The following is a 19,952-nucleotide window of genomic DNA, read 5'->3' as shown; positions in this document are numbered from 1 at the left end:
GGTTATTTGAATTTTTCACATAAATTTTGAGGTTAAGTGAAAAAAGTGTAAATACAAAAGATCTTTTTATTACCTACAACTTTGCTATTTAACTTTTTTTCCATAAGACTTGTAGTTTTTCCGGAAATCAAGGGAAACGGTTTTTTACCCTTAAAAACTCATCCCCCTCCCCTTCCCGACCTTAGATCGCCCGTAAATTATTTTTCCTTTCATTTCTGTTATATTCTCTTTCTTTTGCAAAAGGTTTCATCCTACTATAATTTTTTTTGGTTTCAAAAATTATCGACCCTGGTCTATTGTATTTTATGGTATGCTATACACCCAGTTATGTTGAAGATTTTGATAATTTTTTTTTCTCGGAAATGGTTGAGTTTAGGACCCATGCCATGTACGGTTTTTTTGTTTATTTTAATATATACTATCGTCTGTTAAAATTAAGGCAGTCAAACTTCTAACACCCTGTATAATTTCCTAAAACTTCAGCATTCACTATTTATTTTTCTTTGTAGACAAAGGTAACGAGGATTTAGAATCTTCTGTAAATAACCTTGTACATACAAGGAAAAGTTGTTTATTTTGGTAATGCTTAATGGGACATTTACTGGTTGGTTCAGGTCATTAAACACGTTTAGGAATTTAATATGATTTACTTTGTTTACCTAAATGATTATCATCATTAACACGAAACAACATTAACTTAAAAGATAATAATAGATTATAGTATTAAACATTAATTATATTATAATGAGTTCTGGTTTATCTGTCAATAAATATGAAATACTGTAAACAAGTTAATATTCATTTCTTTACAAAAATCTAGATTTTCCTTATACTAAACTGAGAAATTTTGTTGGCCACCACATTTCCAGTATATCGATTTGTACGAACGAAAAAAAGATATAGAATAATTTGACGACTAACTTGACAAATGTCGAGTTATTTTAATTGTTTTTAGAGTTTTTCTGGCCTTGGCCAATTTGATAACAGGTCTGATACTAGAAACACTGTCTAAAAAATTGAAAACTGCAAATATCTCTAAAAGAACTAACGGCAACCCTAACATTGCTTACATGGCTTGAAAGGAAATTTCAATATGCATACGACAGAGTAAAAAAAAATACGGGTTGTTTCACTTAAGTTAACAAAGTTATAGCTGGTTGAAGTTATCAAAATGTAACATCAAAAATGAAACGCCTAGTATTAAATGTTTTAATTTGTCGGTATACCATAATGTAGTGTTACCTATGCCATTCACAGGCACCAAAAATCCCCTTGATATCACGCTCCTGAAAAGAATTACTAGCATCTCCGCGGACCCTTGCATCTGTCAAATTTTTTCTTTAAAAGTTAATATCTGAAAATCTATAACTCCTAGGTATAGGAAATATTTAATAAAGTGACCCTCAAATTTCACGTAGAATCCGAAAATGCAATAATATATACGGTGTCCCATTTAAAATAAGAAAGTTAATATCGACTTCCAGAATAACGGGAAGAGTCATAGAGTTCTAAATATCTTATCTGTGTTGGACCTACTATCTTTGCTAGGTTGCCAAATTTTCATATTTATCGGATCAGTACTTTCCGAAATATCGATAGTGACGGTTCCTGACTGAACACCCTGTATTTAACGCAACATGACACGTGTGGCAAATTATATTTCGTTCATATAACGTATTTTTTTTCTAATGTGTAACGATTAGTATAACCTTATAATTTAAACAGGCAAAATAAAACACAAACATGCTGTGAATATATTTAATATAAAGTCTATATTATATTATTAGTGGTTAGAATAGGTACCTATGCATTTGTTTTCATCATCAAACCGTTTACTCAATACAGCCAGAGCAGAGTTTCTCGGGTACGCATGTTCCATTCTTTTTCAAGTACCCTGGTATACAGTAACATCCGGGTTTGTGGCATATAAGTGGGCAAATTTCGATTTTCGGATCTCCGCAATTAAGGGGACGACATGGTTGACACTCGTAGTAACACTCGAATGGACCACAGACATCTGAAAATATATCTATTAATAAAATATATGGATCAACGTATGTAAAAGACACTCAATTTAATATAAAACTCTTTGAATTTAGTTAAAAGTTTAGCTAAAAATTAAAAAACGAACCACAGAATTTTTCGGGAACACAGATTCCATGCTTCCTTAAATAACCTGGTTTGCAGTAACACCCTGGTTTCTGGCAGAGGGCGGTACAAATTTCCGTCGGTTTATCTCCACAGTTGATTGCGCCGCAAGGTTGGCATTGGTAGTAAACTTCGTTTTTGTAGCAGGACACTGAAAAAATTAATAATTCTTTGTCTTCTTTCAGAGGAATGAAAATATCCCATTCAGAAGTATGTAATTTTCTAATTATAAGCAAATATTTGTAATAAGAACTGCAATCCTAATATCTGAGATAATTTCAAATAAATTTGTGTCAAATAGTGTTATATTTATATACAGGGTGTGCCATTTAACACTCCCGCTGCCAATATCTCCGAAATGAAGAAATTTATTTTAGTTTCGAAAATTGTGGTTGTTAGATCCCTCGAATAGCTTCAAATTGTAGTTAGAATTGTTAGTTCAAATCTTTCTGTAGAGATGGCGTGACGATACTAAACAATTTTTTGTTCCCTGGAACGTGGAAATACAGTCCATCTGAAAGATCGTTAAAGAAAATACGGGACCATTGGGCAAATTTTACAAATTTTTTTTTGTACGCAGTTTTTTCTACTTCCTGAACCGAAATTATGAAAATTTATCATATTTTGCATAAAAAAGGTACTCTTATTAGATTTTAATAGCATGAACCGTTTCTAGTAAAATCCATTTTAATAATTCATTACGTGCCCAAAAATTTCTGCTGAAAATAAATGTATCAAAAATATAACACTACCTTGTAATTAAAAATTTTAACCTTTCAGTTAATAGAATATATAAAAAAATCTCAGTCATACGAATAATTATTTTTCAATCAAATTTGATAATTACCATTAACACTATTACCATCCGTATCAGCTCGAGAATATACGAATACTAAAGACAACAGGACTAAGGCGCACATATACGGAGCACTGGTTATTTTCTCCATCTTTTTTTTTAAACCAGACACAATTTTACATGTCTTATATACGGCGATTCTTAATCCCAAAGCTAATTGCGGTAAATCTTTCAAATATAATAAATAACCACAAGCTAATATTTCGTAAAAGTACACTTTTGCTAAATACAATTAAATAAATATTAAGCAAAAACGCGCTTATCGTTTACGACTTTTGGTATAATCACCTGAAAGAATGCGCTGTTAGGCAATTCGAATTCTCATTATAGACAACAAAAGGCAGTAGACATAATTTATTACAATGAAGGCGAATGCCATATTCAGTACTTATTGTTAATCCTGAATTATGGCGAGTAGACCGTGGTTGATTGCAGCTCATGTCAATTCAATTTTTTTAGAAATCCAAGATATGATGAGACGATAATTTCAATATACATATTCTAGTCTCATTTGTGAATTTTTTTCGTGCGTAAATTAAGTATCATACAAATTTAAAAAAAAGTAGCGTAGAATTTGTTAAAATAAGGTTAATTAGTATCTGCTTATGTTGTTAAAAGATTTAGATATGAATAACAATAAGTTATTTATTTTAATATTTTGTTACTATGGTACTGTTGCATTGTACAATTGTACAAGGTGTCCTACTAATGTCGGCGAGGTACGATATACTCGTAAACGCAATTTGTTTGGATAATTAAATGTCTCTTCGTTAGCGTCGTGTTCCTCAATTCATTATCATTATTTATTTATTGCTCACTAATTTGCGAATAACTTGATAACAAAAAAAGATATCGAACCTTTTTTGGCGTCAAAATGTAGCCATTTTTATGCTCTTCAAACTAACCTATAAAAAGTTTTATCCTGCTATTTAACTTTTTTAAGAAAACGTGAAAGAACCTAAACTTGGATAGCGCCAATAAATAAACAACACTTTCGTTACAAATTTCAAACTTATACTATTTTCATCAATTTTTTGTGCTGAATTCCTTTATGTGAAGAAAACTATAGCATTGCATTTAAAATTTTTGAGGAAAATTAATAAAACGGCATTCTTTTGAAATAACGTCATCTATAGGTTTCCATGTTGAGGTAAATAACATTAATTACGCATTCGCCACTAGATAAAGCATGAAAAGACCTTTCCAACGAGGTATAACACTAGGGGCTTTTGATGAGCGAATCCTTAAAAAAATGAATTTTTCTGATCAGACATTAGGGGCTTCCCCCACCCTTTCTGTCGAGAGATGGAACAAAATGTCAATAACAAAAGTTATCAGTCAATCCGACTATTCATATTTGTACTATTTAATATACCTGAATAGGAAACATTTCTGAGAAAAATTCAACTCTATGTTTGGAATGTAGATTACGCCCCCTAGCGGCCGAGCTACGAACTTGAAAACTATTTCCAGCGATTTCTCTTGGTCGATTTATTAGTAAAAAAAAAATTTCCCGAAGCTCTAGGGCCTATACTTTTTCTAATATCGTATCTCGCCGACCTCAGTGGGACACCCTACATGTATAAAGTAATATTAGAATCTACTTTCTGTTACCTGGTTGATCTAGTGATATGATATGAGCAATATCTCCAGTAGGTTGATGTGTCATAATTTTAAATAATAAATAGGTAACTGCAATTACTTGGAAAAGGTAGATAATTATCATTATTAGATAGATAGGCATCAGACGCTTGAAAAATAATTATAAATAGACCCCTTGTTGCATCTCTAATTAATAAACATTATCTTATCTTTAGAATTTCCTCTATCCTGATTGGCTTTTTTTGTTTAAAACATTTGAAGGTGTTTTAGAAATAGATTAAAATCTTGCAAATCCTTAAATTATATCAAACAAACATCTGTGAGAGTTGCAGGTGGCTCCAGATGATGGAGTTAATTTCCAAGTATTCGTCAAACCTAAACAAGTGACGAGTCTTTCCTATAAAGTTTTTATCTAGACACTTCGTTAAAAAGTGTTAAACTTCAAAAAAATATTTTTAATTTTTTTAAATAATTTAAAAACAAAAGCCGGGACGCGTAGTCATTTATTTATTAGTTCTCGGAACAGATGGGCCAAAAAGTAAAATATTTCAGTCAACACAAAGTATCGAAAGTTAAGAGTTTCAAGTAGGTAGCGTCGTCCTTCGGAGAAATGTAGCAATATTTTTAACAAGTTCACTTAGAGTCGGGGCCATGTGACAGTTATCTGTTGCGTCTGGGAGGAGCCAGCGTAGAAACCCATATTTTTAATAACGCGCGAAATCACGAGATGAGCGTAGAGGTTCCAAAGTAGAATTAAATCAAATTGTTAAATTGATAGTAATTGGAAAAGAAAGGAACAGATCAAGTAGCTGGTTTTTTGACGGATTTTCCAAGCTATAAGAGTAGATTAAATGAGATCGACTAATCCGTTCCGTATTTGCTACACGGAGTCGCTAGAGGAAGGCTAGGGTTACTTGTAAGTCACATAATTATTTAGACAATTATAAAATCAGTCAATTAGATAACGATTAACATGGCATAGTTATGCCAAAGCATCCCGACATTCAGGGTTCCCGCCTATAAGATAAGAACAGAAACTTCTGGACCCAAGAAATGGGCGGGTCGAAGCGAAGTGTCGAATTCAGGAGAAATATCCGAAAAAAGGGCAGTTCTTCCTAATGTTTCACATTGAGCAGTCGACCTAGTTTTAGAGTTTCGGGCTAGTTAATTAAATTTAATAATGGATAAAGTTTTTTCCAAATTTTGCTATGGAGCGCGCATTCCCTGATTCTTGGTACGCTATCGCGTGTAAATAAATTAATTAATAATGTTGTTCGAGCCGTTGTGTTATTTTGTTTGTTTTTTGTTTCTCTCAACTTCAGTGCCATCCTGTATAGCCAGCCACTGGATTACGTTCTACGTAAGCAATAGAGGGTAAGTGCTTGAAATTCATTCTCTGAACATACAACATTTCTAAGCTCCCATGTATTAATTAAAGTGTTATGATAATTATAAACTCCCTTTCGAGAATTAAATAGTAACTCTTGTGAAATCCAGACTCTTTATGATACTGATCAAAACGATACATAGATAGATAAAAAAAATAACCCCTCAGGTTACACTTGTAAGTGAAAAAATTTGAAATTGGGTACATGTAGGTACGTAAACATTGTCCAAAATCTAACGGCTGTTCCTAAAATTTACATGCTACAGTGGCGGAGATACAGGGTATCGGTGGCATATTTTTCTAAATAAAGTAGTACGCCACTGCTTTACGGTAGCAACCATGATATTTTCGGATTCGCCTTTCAATTTTCTACAAATTACTCTCTTATGTTTTTCGAAAGAAAACACATGATATTTGAATATAATGCTTTTTAAAATTACATAGTGGGTTGCGATAGCAACTATGACATTCTGAGCAGTTAGAAGAAAAAATAAATTATGCTTTTCATTAGATTCAAGCAACAATAAATTTCGAACAAATTACATTTTCGTTACTAAAAAGATGTCGGGCCTGTGCTCGGGGAAATGGAGATATTTTTGAGGATTTATTCAAATAAAATCATTAAAATGATGTTTATCAACCTGTTGTATCTGTTTAACGAATCGTCCTAGATAAAAACATTAAAGGAAAGACTCTCCTTAAAATTCACCAAAGAATACGAAGTTTCATTGGTCACCATTTGTGAATCACCCTGTATATAGTTGTACACATTTTCTACTGTATCAGCAATTGTTTGGTGGACTTTACATTTCTTACGCTTTCAGTTTTGCCTTATTACTTCATCTTAAAATCTTCGTATTCAAAATAAAACACAATAATGCTGTAGATATAATATTTATGTTATAAGCGATTATAATAGGTACCCATATTTATTTTTTTCAAATTTAAATTATTTGTTAAATACAGCCAGGACATTCGTGTTTGGGTACGCAAGTTCCATTCTTCTTCAAATATCCTGGTAAACAGTAGCATCCTGGGTTTTGGCATATGGCTGTACAAATTACGGGATCTTTGTCTCCGCAATTCACAGGAGTACATGGTTGACAATGGTAATAACACTCGTTGGGACCGCAGACCACTGAAAATAACAATTACGAAACTATTAGAATCAGTATTTTGAGTTATGGTTAGGACTAAAAAAAAGAGAGGTAAGAGTATATTGTAGTTTGAACAATTTAAAGCGGAACACTCACAGTGGCAATATTGTCTTTATAACAATATTATACAAAAGATTTAAATACTAAAAATCTTCAGCCTTTGAGAATTTAATTTTACTAATATTTTTTTTTAACAAAGAGCCGTACTTGAATAATTCTTGATGACTATGGATATGTATCCGAAATTCAATTAAATCAAACAAAAAAAATCATCACTGGTCAATATATTTGCTTAGTAAAGTTATGAAGCATTTATTTTCCGAAAATTTTGCATTTGGTAACACATGAACATTTGACAAAGAACTCCTCAATTATTTATAATACACACTTACCACACTGACTGATCTGCGAAGCTCCAGAATATGCTAATACCACGAAAAGCAAGGCAATGGTGAATATGTACTTCATGTTGATTATTTTCGTCAACTTCGGAATACTGCAGACTGTTTCAATTTTTCATGTCTTATATACTGTTACTTTTAATCTCAAAGCTAACTGTAATAAATTTTTTAAATTTAATAAAGTCCTGTTCAGATATTTCGTAAAAACACATATATTTGCTTTTGTTAATTGCATTTAAACAAACATTATGCAAAACACATAATGTGCAATGAGGGAAATCGGCGTTCCAAGTTTGCCGAGACAATCAGCATTATAAAGAATTGTTTTACTGTTACCAGGCTAAAAACGAATTATTTTCCTAAAACTATTTTACCTAAGATGAAGACCATTTGATCATTGGTGAAGCTTTGTTAGAATTAATCACATTCTACTTATGAAGGAAACAAACTTTCCTTTAGCGTTCCGTAGTATTTGATTTAATTTCTAAAAGTGCTTGGAAAATCTTATTTCACAAAAAACAAACACTCATTTTTCGTAAAATGGCCCGCCTTGAATTGCCTAGGAGTTCTGAGAGGGGCTCGGCCCCCACAGAAACTAGCCCGAGATCAAGTGCAGGCCAAAGGTTCATAGTTAGGAATACGAAAGTGCATTTTAAATTTACCATTGAAAATACATTGATGAAATATGAAATTGAAAATAAGCACATCTGAATAGAATCACCAGTGAAAATACCGCGAACAAGAAGTCAAAAGTTATAAAGCTGTAAAAATGATTATTAGCATTAGAATATCAATGTCGAATTTTTTGGACATGGATCAGGTTTTTTTACCTTAAAGGAGGGGTAGTTGAGGAACATGTCCGCCATTTTGAATTTTGAAAATCCAATGCCAAATTTGTAATGAGACTTCCTAAGAACCTTTAGACTATTTCCTTTCAGTGATTTAAGAGATTTGCAATCGTTTTTTGACGACAATGAGAAGATTCGGGGTTTTGCGTACGCCATATTGGATCCGCCATTTTGAATTTTAAAACTTCAATAGTAAATTTGTAAGCGCACTTCCTAAAAACTCCAGACATTACTTTATGTGAGACGTAATCGTTTTTTGCCCCGAAGAAGGATAGTTGAGGTTTTTCTTCCGTCGTATTGGTTCCGCCATTTTGAATTTCAAAATACCAATGGCAAATTTGTTATCAAAGAACCCAAATAGCCAGACTCTAACATTCAAGAGACTTGAAATCGTTATGGTACGGTTATATTGGTTTTATATCCGCCATATTGGATCTGCCATTTTGAATTTCGTATTTCCGATGGTAGATTCGTAATCAACGCACCCAAATACAGTCTAATATATACATTGGGGACATATTGCCCAAATTTTCACAATTTGATCAATGTTTTTTCCTAAATTTACCATGAAGAGTGACTTTTGTAGGCGCCATATTTGATTCACCATATTGAATATCTCAAATTAGTTTTCGTGTAGGTAGGGTGTTCGGTTAGACGTGAAATGTCCCATATATTTATAATTGAAATGAATTTACAAAAAAANATGAAGAGTGACTTTTGTAGGCGCCATATTTGATCCACCATATTGAATATCTCAAATTAGTTTTCGTGTAGGTAGGGTGTTCGGTTAGACGTGAAATGTCCCATATATTTATAATTGAAATGAATTTACAAAAAAAATATTTTTCTCAGGATTTATATAAATAGATTAAAATCTTGCAAATCCTTAAATTATATCAAACAAACATCTGTGAGAGATCCAGGTGGCTCCAGATGATGGAGTTAATTTCCAAGTATTTGTCAAACCTAAACAGGTGCCGTATCGTGCTGACGATGTACATCGATAAAATAAAACATGAGGAAATATATTTGAAGAGATATTTGTCATGTGATCACATTTCACACGGCGTATATGACACAACTTGAATTTTTGCCGAAGCACATTAATGTATGGCCTTAAATAAGTTGAAAAATAGAAACAAAACCAAAAATATTATTTTACGTATAGATACAATTTTTAAAATTGAAATGAGGTGAGGAACAAAAATGTACGACTATTATACACACAAATGGTGATCAGAAATGATACCTCGTGTTCTTTGGTGAATTTTAAGGGAAGTCTTTCCTATAAAGTTTTTGTCTAGGACCCTTCGTTAAAAAGATACAGGGTGTTAAAATATTTAAAAAAATTTCTTTATTCGAATAAATAACCGAAAGCGGTGAAAACAAAAAAGTTGTGGGCCATAGATCGAAGATTAAGGTCAGGTTAGGCCGTTTGGCACTGGAGTATTTGCATCATATTTGGAACATAAATCTACAAGGGCACTAGTAATACATAGGAAAGACTTGGAAAAAATCAAATCACAAATAAAAAAGTTATGTAAGAAAAACTAAAACTTTTTTGACACTCTGTATCTCCGTTAATATTGAGTTTTCGAAAAATTGTTATAGGACTTTGTGACCCTAATTTTTGTGAGGAATCATCCCCTGAAATCTTGACGCATAATTTTCGGACGCCCTGTATAGTTACACACATTTTCTAATGTACTCGTATCAGTAATTGTTTGGTGGATTTTACATTTCTTACGCTTTCAGTTTTGCCTTATTACTTCATCTTAAAATCTTCGTATTCAAAATAAAACACAATAATGCTGTAGATATAATATTTATGTTATAAGCGATTATAATAGGTACCCATATTTATTTTTTTCAAATTTAAATTATTTGTTAAACACAGCCAGGACATTCATGTTTGGGTACGCAAGTTCCATTCTTCTTCAAATATCCTGGTAAACAGTAGCATCCTGGGTTTTGGCATATGGCTGTACAAATTACGGGATCTTTGTCTCCGCAATTCACAGGAGTACATGGTTGACAATGGTAATAACACTCGTTGGGACCGCAGACCACTGAAAATAACAATTACGAAACTATTAGAATCAGTAATTTGAGTTATGGTTAGGACTAAAAAAAAGAGAGGTAAGAGTATATTGTAGTGTGAACAATTTAAAGCGGAACACTCACAGTGGCAATATTGTCTGAATTATACAAAAGATTATAATACTAAAAATCTTCAGCCTTTGAGATTTTAATTTTACTTAATATTTTTCTTAACAAAGAGCCGTACTTGAAAAATTCTCGATGACTATGGATATGTATCCGAAATTCAATTAAATCAAACAAAAAAAATCATCACTGGTCAATATATTTGCTTAGTAAAGTTATGAAGCATTTATTTTCCGAAAATTTTGCATTTGGTAACACATGAACATTTGACAAAGAACTCCTCAATTATTTATAATACACACTTACCACACTGACTGATCTGCGAAGCTCCAGAATATGCTAATACCACGAAAAGCAAGGCAATGGTGAATATGTACTTCATGTTGATTATTTTCGTCAACTTCGGAATACTGCAGACTGTTTCAATTTTTCATGTCTTATATACTGTTACTTTTAATCTCAAAGCTAACTGTAATAAATTTTTTAAATTTAATAAAGTCCTGTTCAGATATTTCGTAAAAACACATATATTTGCTTTTGTTAATTGCATTTAAATAAACATTATGCAAAACACATAATGTGCAATGAGGGAAATCGGCGTTCCTAGTTTGCCGAGACAATCAGCATTATAAAGAATTGTTTTACTGTTACCAGGCTAAAAACGAATTATTTTCCTAAAACTATTTTACCTAAGATGAAGACCATTTGATCATTGATGAAGCTTTGTTAGAATTAATCACATTCTACTTATGAAGGAAACAAACTTTCCTTTAGCGTTCCGTAGTATTTGATTTAATTTCTAAAAGTGCTTGGAAAATCTTATTTCACAAAAAACAAACACTCATTTTTCGTAAAATGGCCCGCCTTGAATTGCCTAGGAGTTCTGAGAGAGGCTCGGCCCCCACAGAAACTAGCCCGAGAACAAGGGCAGGCCAAAGGTTCATAGTTAGGAATACGAAAGTGCATTTTAAATTTACCATTGAGAATACATTGATGAAATATGAAATTGAAAATAAGCACATCTGAATAGAATCACCAGTGAAAATACCGCGAACAAGAAGTCAAAAGTTATAAAGCTGTAAAAATGATTATTAGCATTAGAATATCAATGTCGAATTTTTTGGACATGGATCAGGTTTTTTTACCTCAAAGGAGGGGTAGTTGAGGAACATGTCCGCCATATTGAATTTTGAAAACCCAATGCCAAATTTGTAATGAGACTTCCTAAGAACCTTTAGACTAGTTCCTTTCAGTGATTTAAGAGATTTGCAATCGTTTTTTGACGACAATGAGAAGATTCGGGGTTCTGCGTACGCCATATTGGATCAGCCATTTTAAATTTTAAAACTTCAATAGTAAATTTGTAAGCGCACTTCCTAAAAACTCCAGACATTACTTTATGTGAGACGTAATCGTTTTTTGCCCCGAAGAAGGATAGTCGAGGTTTTTCTTCCGCCGTATTGGTTCCGCCATTTTGAATTTCAAAATACCAATGGCAAATTTGTTATCAAAGAACCCAAATAGCCAGACTCTAACATTCAAGAAACTTGAAATCGTTATGATACGGTTATATTGGTTTTATATCCGCCATATTGGATCTGCCATTTTGAATTTCGTATTTCCGATGGTAGATTCGTAATCAACGCACCCAAATACAGTCTAATATATACATTGGGGACATATTGCCCAAATTTTCACAATTTGATCAATGTTTTTTCCTAAATTTACCATGAAGAGTGACTTTTGTAGGCGCCATATTTGATTCACCATATTGAATATCTCAAATTAGTTTTCGTGTAGGTAGGGTGTTCGGTTAGACGTGAAATGTCCCATATATTTATAATTGAAATGAATTTACAAAAAAATATTTTTCTCAGGATTTATATCGTCCATTATTTTTTACGTTTCCACAAATTCAAAAAGTAGAATATTTTAAATTTGTTTGCTTTTTTAAACAATAATGGTCGTGTTGTGAAATTAAGATTTACATAAGCACATTTGTAACAATGTGTATATTGGACTGTACATTTTTGTTTAAATAATAATAAATATATTTTACGAAACATCTGCAATTATTTCCTTTTCTTTGTACTAGTGTTGTATTCCCACCATGACGTTTTAATGGAAAAAGATCGGCCTGTGTGTTTGCTAAAATGCTATTGTAAAAGCTACTTCTGGGAGTTATAGTTTTTGCATCGGCTAATTTTTTTATTTTTGACACACACCACTAATTGCGATAACCATCGCAATCTATAATATTTATTCAAAAATACTTTTCTTTAATTTTTCGTTCTTTTAAAAATGTGTTTTAGGTAAAATATCCATCAGACTTCTTTTTCAAAGATATACTTAATTCCGGATACGTCGATATGTCAATAGTTAATAATTATTAAAACTAAATCGACAAATATAAAATATAATAATAATAATAATATCTCTACTCCTCATTCTAATTACGAGAATTAGCCCAGAAGTCGGAGACTTGTGCGGGAGAGGAGGCGGCATATTATTATTACGCAGGCCGCATTTGCGCCCAGGAACGACTTATGTTGGTAGGCCTTAACCACCATTCAGTGCAGGAATGAGGGAAACCTGGAAAACCTCATTAATTAGGGGGGTGGTCAAATGTCAACCGGTGTCAATCTCTCACATTTTTCCACCCTACCATACCTGCACAGAGGGCGCCAATCCTCCGTACAAGTATAGATAATCTACGGTCACCGATCGCAGGATTCGAAACCCGGGCAGTTCGACACATCGATTTAAGTACTGACGCCTTAAACCGTGCGGCTATCGACCGACCTAAAATATGAAATAAAACACAGTGTTCTATAAAAATTAATATTCATTTATTAATTTCTGGGAATACAAGTAATTAATAACCCGAACAGAATTTTTCTGGCACACAGACCCCATTCTTTCTCAAAAATCCCTTCTTGCAGTAACAACCTGGGTTAATACACCAAGCCAGGCAAACTTCCGGATCTCTATCTCCACAGTTGATAGCAGCGCATGGTTGACATTCACGATAGACTTCATTTTTGCCGCAGGTTGCTGAAAATAGAATGTCTCATTTATAAGCACTATTTTTATGTAAAAGAAACCCCCATATAGGAAGTAATTTTTTCTTCATTACTTTGGAACAGAGATAAAAGTCAATTTGAAGAACATCTGACAAAATAATCAAAACAAGAGCTTTCCTAAACCTAGATTTGTTGGTTCCTCTCTTTGCTTCAATTCCTACTTAGTTTCATTCCTACTTTAATGAACTGATTAAAAAAAAGTTATTAATTACCAGTAGGACAGAATTTTTCGGGTATACAGACCCCATTGTACCGTAAATATCCAGGATCGCAATAACAACCTGGGTTAATACACCAATCCAGGCAAACTTCCGGATCTCTATCTCCACAGTTGATCGCAGCGCATGGCTGACATTCGGAGTAGCTCGCATGGGGTCCACAGAAACCTAAAATTAAAGACAATAAATTATTTTTTATTAAAAGAAAAAATATTTTCCCTGTTTCTTTGTCACCAATGAAAAAAAATTGCAGGATCTTGTTGAGTATAACTAGTTTTCTAATATTACAAAAATTGTCTCTATGAAGTGAAGATATTAATGATGACTGTTGTACTAGGTCGTCAGGTCTATTCCAAAATATCCATTTCAGTAATTTTTAGCATTAACTAGAATTAATAAATTTTCTATCCCCTTTGTAGAGAACTGCAGTATAGTAATTTAACTAAAAAATTAAAAACGAACTACTATAACAGAACTGCTCAGGCACGCAGACTCCATTCTTCCTCAAATATCCTGGTCTGCAGTAACATCCTGGATTCCGGCATAAAGCAATACAAGCTTCTGGTGGTCTGTCGCCACAGTTAAAAGCTGCGCATGGTTGACATTCATAGTAATATTCATTTGGTCCACACGTTGCTGAAATGTCACATAAAAGTATGTCTCATTTAAATCGAACTTATGGTTTTTAACAATGTTTTTGTTTTATTTTAATTTACTAAGAAAGTTAATTCGGTTATGTTTCTACTATTTTTGTCAGTCAAGGTTAATTAGTCTTATAGCAATCTCCATTATTTTACTCACTTTTGAATTTTTACAGTTAGTTGACGGAAAATATAAGCGATTTAACTAAGAAATAAAAAACATACCACTAGAACACTGTTCTTCGGGAATACAGATTCCATTTTGTCTTAAATATCCAGGTGCACAGTAACACCCTGGATTTTGGCATATTTTTGGACAAAAAAAAGGAGGCGATTCGAAACAGTTGATTGCAGCGCATGGTTGGCATTCGTAGTAAACTTCATTTTTGCCACAGAACGCTGAAAAATGAGTATTATTTGTGTCGCATTTAAAACTAAAAGCTCTAAAAAATCTCTCGAACGAATTGTTCTTCAAAGGAAAAAGTAGCAGTGACAGACGAAAAAATATATACAAGAACGAACAACAAAATATAATTGTAAAAAGGACGACCCATAATATTTTTACATTAATTTTTTCCAAGAATTATCAATTTTTTCAGTGGTTTGTAGGTACTGCAATTTCGTCATATTTTGTTTAATTCAAATATCCACGGCAAACACTTACCATCAACTGAATACACTAGTATTAAACAGAACAAACTACTGTAAAATATGTATCCCATGTTGGTTATTCAGTCGACTCTTTGTAAAACACTGCTCCGGCAGATTTTTATGCGTACCCATAAATAAACTTTTCTAATCGCAAAATAAATTTTAATAACACTTTCCTTACTAGGTTATTAGCTTTCATGTACCATAAAAAAGTCACATACAAGTGTATCGGAAAACACGAATTATATTTATTCAAAGATTGTTTGTTATTCACGACAGCACGAATTGTTCAAACCCCTTACTTTTTATGTTTTTTCAGATAATCGTTTATAGCAGTACACAGCAATAATGCGGCAATTGCGGTCATTTTTTAGCCTATTGAAAAAGTTTTGATTTTCAAGCAAATGAATGATTTAGACGTACCTATAGACCAAGCCAATTAAATTTTTACTCGAAAAAAGTCCTATCCGCGAGATTGTTGTAAAATTGTCTAAAGGAACATAATACAAGACATCTCTCATCTCGTGAGTCAAAATCTTTTATTAGCTAACTTTTCTATTTAAACGAATAAGTGAGGAAAACAGTTTTTTCACTTTGCAGGGAAAACCATTAATTTTAGCGAAAAGTGACTCACAGACAGCTTATAAGGGAGTAAAATTATCCACAAAATGAGACTTGTTAAATTAAAATCGGTTAATAAACAAAAAAGTTATTGCAAAAAAACAAGAGAAGTGCCCATTTTTTAATTTGTTTATAACTATCGCATTTATTGCTAAAATTTTATAAAACCTATGACAAGTTTAGGGTTTTGTCATACTTCAAAAGTGTGCCAAAAGTGGACGCTGTAGGTGCAATAGTTTTCGCACAATTCTATATGTTTATAACGGAGGCTCCAAAAGTTATGAACTTTAAGCCTCTGGACAGGCGTTAATTTTCAACCAAACATGATTCTGAAAGCGTCATTGTAATCTTAAAGACGTAATTAAGCGACCTATTAAAAAATAACACCGTTTTTTGACATTAACATTCTGAAATTGTGCATTAAAAAACCGTGCGTTTTTTGTTTATGCTATCTCACCGAAAATAGATGCAATGGATAGCTGGCAAAAAAATACAGTTTTAAAATAAAAAAGTACCTTCTACGACCAACAGGAGCCAAGATAAGAATTTTTTGTTAAAATCGTAGCGCAATTGTTTATAAATATTAAGACTTGAATTTTTCGCAAAATAAAGTTTCCGACGTAAACTACGATTTACCGTGAATTGCATTGGAAAATGTGGAAAATTAACGACTCATGAGCCCTTTAAAGAGAAGGTACTCGCTAAGGTTATACAGAAGAGTCAATTTCGAGCAAAATTGATATTGCTGAAAAGATACAAGGGGTGCAGTCTCCTGAAGCAAGCACAAGCAAAGGGGCAACCTGTTCTATAAATTTACCGCAATCACAAAATGATTCCAGTAATCCTTTGGCATCAAATTACGGCTTTACCATAAATGTTAATGTTAATGTTAATATTAATAAGTAGGTAGATTGTAAGTTTGTAGCATTTTAGGTTGTTTGTTGACTAATTACTGTTTCCAATTGGTTTTCTAATAAAAACTAGAAAAATAAACCAAACATTTGTCTTTTTATGATTTCTATAAGTCACTAGTGGGTTATAAGTCATAACTTACTAGTGACTTATGACTTATAACTCACTATTGACTTATAGGCCACATTATTCCTTTAAACCCAAAGAAATTATAGTGTCATTATATACAAGTGTTTGATAATAAAAATAATTCACATTAACAATTTGCTACATTTAATTTTTTCTAAAAGTTTTACATATTTCCCATTTACTATCGTATTAATAGAAAACTTTGTTGTGAAGCACTGGGAATGTCTAATTAAAACAAAAAAAAAATAAACTTGACTAAAAATGCATTATATTGAAACTACATTACGGATTTTATAAAATTGTTTCGCATTCATTCTCAAGAACACAAACGCCATTCTTCCTTAGATACCCGGCGTCACAGTAACAGCCCGGATTGCGGCATATATCGATACAAACTTCAGGAGCTACATCGCCACAACTGATTGCAGCGCATGGTTCACACAACAAATCTACTTCATTTGAGCCGCACTCTGAAAAAAATAAAAGTTAGAAGAAAGGAAATAGTAAAATTTAAAACAGTTCTATTTAGATTCGTTCTTTCTTTAAATTTTTGTCTTGACCTAAATAAATTAAAACATGAAGAAACTATGTAGTACTAAATAAATAATGAAATGCAAAATAAAATGAAATAATAATAAATAAAATAAATAACAAGAAATAATAAAAATAAAAGATAAATACTAACGAACTAAAAAGAAATAATATAATGTAGGACATAATTTTTATGATATTTATGTTGGATTATTCTGATTTTATGTAATAAACTGAGTCGTTCTTGCGAATATAACTTTTGTGGAATCAATTCGTTTAACGCAAATTATTTTGTTCTGTAGTGTATTTGGGATTGGGAATATGCTTTCATACAAACAACTTACCAGCGTTAGTCAAATCAGAGATCAAAGACTAGAGATGACATCAGACAACTTAGTAAAATGAATTTCATCTTATGGTATTATGGTCCTATGGCAATACTTGACCTCTTGGTATTATGAATATTTTTTGGTTCGACTTTCTTTTATACAATATTCTTATCGATGTTATCTGATTATCTTAAAAAATACACTGTTACTTTCCGTTACATTTGATTCGATTATTGATATGCCAAAATTATACGCACGATATGTGTTTGGACCTCAAAAAAAATTAAGTGGAAGATAGAAAAGGACTTTATCGTTTCGAGGTGATTTTATCATATCTAAATTAATATTACAATAAACAATGAAGCACTATAAATGCACCATAAATTTCATATATTTTTTCATAAAAAAGTCTCAAGGAAAAAGCTGCTTAATATTTTGCTACCCTCTTCGAGATCGCAGGGTCGGCAACCCCTAATTTCTTTCTATGCTTCGCAATTTTCTTGCGATTTTCTTTTTGTGGAGCTAGAACTCATCCCTTAAAAAATAATATAATCTCTTTCTTAGGTATCACTCCTTAATATCGAAATATGACCGCTTTCACCAACCCCCGCCAAATATAAATTTATACGAGGTCTGTTGAGAAAACAACTAAACTCCTTGAATTGTGCGCTAATGGAAACATTAGTGATATGCGGTTGACATAACCACCTCCTCTGTTACTACATGTTCGTGGATAGGTTTCATGATATTGTTATTGTGCAACGTGCTTAAGTGTTAGTGTCGATTTTTGAGATGTGTAACTCCTATAATGCCTATATCTGCGAAAATTTAAACTGTAACCCCTACAATGCCTGTATTGGTGAAAAGAGAATTTGATTTTCTGTAATATGATGCAGAAAGATACAGGGTGTTCTATTTGAATTTAAAAAGTTTTGTCAGTTTTAAGTTTTCAAAATGTAACGTGAAAAATGGGACACTTAGTATAATTTTCAACAAGTAATTTTGTCTTGTATCTGTCAAAATTTTTGTAAAATGACGATTATCCCGAAAACGGTTATTTAGGTACAGGGAAGCTTTAACATTTTTGACTTATTTTTAATTTATCTTGTCGATAATGCAATAATATATAGGGTGTTCCATTTAAAATAACGAAGTTGACAGCTACTTCTGGTATAACCGGAAGTGCTACGTGATGGCATTATTTTCATTGAAGAGACCCGTAAAAAAATTTCAGAGTCATATTGTCTTTGGTTCCTCTGAAACGTCTAATAGGCCACTTACCGTGAAGAACCCTGTATAATACATACATTTAAAATTTAAATCAACACTTAACTGTTTACCTGTGTAATATTCGTAGTTTTCCTTTCAGNCCATGAAGAGTGACTTTTGTAGGCGCCATATTTGATTCACCATATTGAATATCTCAAATTAGTTTTCGTGTAGGTAGGGTGTTCGGTTAGACGTGAAATGTCCCATATATTTATAATTGAAATGAATTTACAAAAAAATATTTTTCTCAGGATTTATATCGTCCATTATTTTTTACGTTTCCACAAATTCAAAAAGTAGAATATTTTAAATTTGTTTGCTTTTTTAAACAATAATGGTCGTGTTGTGAAATTAAGATTTACATAAGCACATTTGTAACAATGTGTATATTGGACTGTACATTTTTGTTTAAATAATAATAAATATATTTTACGAAACATCTGCAATTATTTCCTTTTCTTTGTACTAGTGTTGTATTCCCACCATGACGTTTTAATGGAAAAAGATCGGCCTGTGTGTTTGCTAAAATGCTATTGTAAAAGCTACTTCTGGGAGTTATAGTTTTTGCATCGGCTAATTTTTTTATTTTTGACACACACCACTAATTGCGATAACCATCGCAATCTATAATATTTATTCAAAAATACTTTTCTTTAATTTTTCGTTCTTTTAAAAATGTGTTTTAGGTAAAATATCCATCAGACTTCTTTTTCAAAGATATACTTAATTCCGGATACGTCGATATGTCAATAGTTAATAATTATTAAAACTAAATCGACAAATATAAAATATAATAATAATAATAATATCTCTACTCCTCATTCTAATTACGAGAATTAGCCCAGAAGTCGGAGACTTGTGCGGGAGAGGAGGCGGCATATTATTATTACGCAGGCCGCATTTGCGCCCAGGAACGACTTATGTTGGTAGGCCCTAACCACCATTAGTCGTTCCTGGGCGCAAATACGGCCTGCGTAATAATAATATGCCGCCTCCTCTCCGC

General features: G+C 32.3%; 1 protein-coding gene across 1 annotated transcript; it reads right to left on the bottom strand.

Annotated features, from left to right (window-relative positions):
* Positions 1–1,806: 1,806 nt before the first annotated feature.
* Positions 1,807–15,238, bottom strand: LOC108917325 (SCO-spondin-like). Its single transcript, XM_018723874.1, has 7 exons — positions 15,172–15,238; positions 14,733–14,906; positions 13,861–14,034; positions 13,449–13,619; positions 2,996–3,172; positions 2,132–2,299; positions 1,807–2,017 (listed from the first exon to the last, which is right to left on the bottom strand). Exons 1-7 carry the CDS (start codon positions 15,227–15,229, stop codon positions 1,833–1,835), a joined length of 1,107 nt encoding a protein of 368 aa, XP_018579390.1. The 5' UTR covers positions 15,230–15,238; the 3' UTR covers positions 1,807–1,832.
* Between the last annotated feature and the right edge of the window lie 4,714 nt (positions 15,239–19,952).

The sequence above is a fragment of the Anoplophora glabripennis genome, unplaced genomic scaffold, assembly GCF_000390285.2.
Source record: "Anoplophora glabripennis isolate ALB-LARVAE unplaced genomic scaffold, Agla_2.0 scaffold4, whole genome shotgun sequence".
Taxonomy (NCBI): domain Eukaryota; kingdom Metazoa; phylum Arthropoda; class Insecta; order Coleoptera; family Cerambycidae; genus Anoplophora; species Anoplophora glabripennis.
This window is presented reverse-complemented; position numbering and strand designations above follow the sequence as displayed.

Bases quoted from the DNA above. Each gene is read 5' to 3' on its own strand.
- LOC108917325 (XM_018723874.1), bottom strand. From the start codon at position 15,229: ATGGGATACATATTTTACAGTAGTTTGTTCTGTTTAATACTAGTGTAT. The intron at 14,907-15,171 runs GTAAGTGTTTGC...CTCATTTTTCAG, and splicing joins ACTAGTGTATTCAGTTGATG to CGTTCTGTGGCAAAAATGAA. The intron at 2,018-2,131 runs GTTCGTTTTTTA...ATATATTTTCAG, and splicing joins TGTTCCCGAAAAATTCTGTG to ATGTCTGTGGTCCATTCGAG.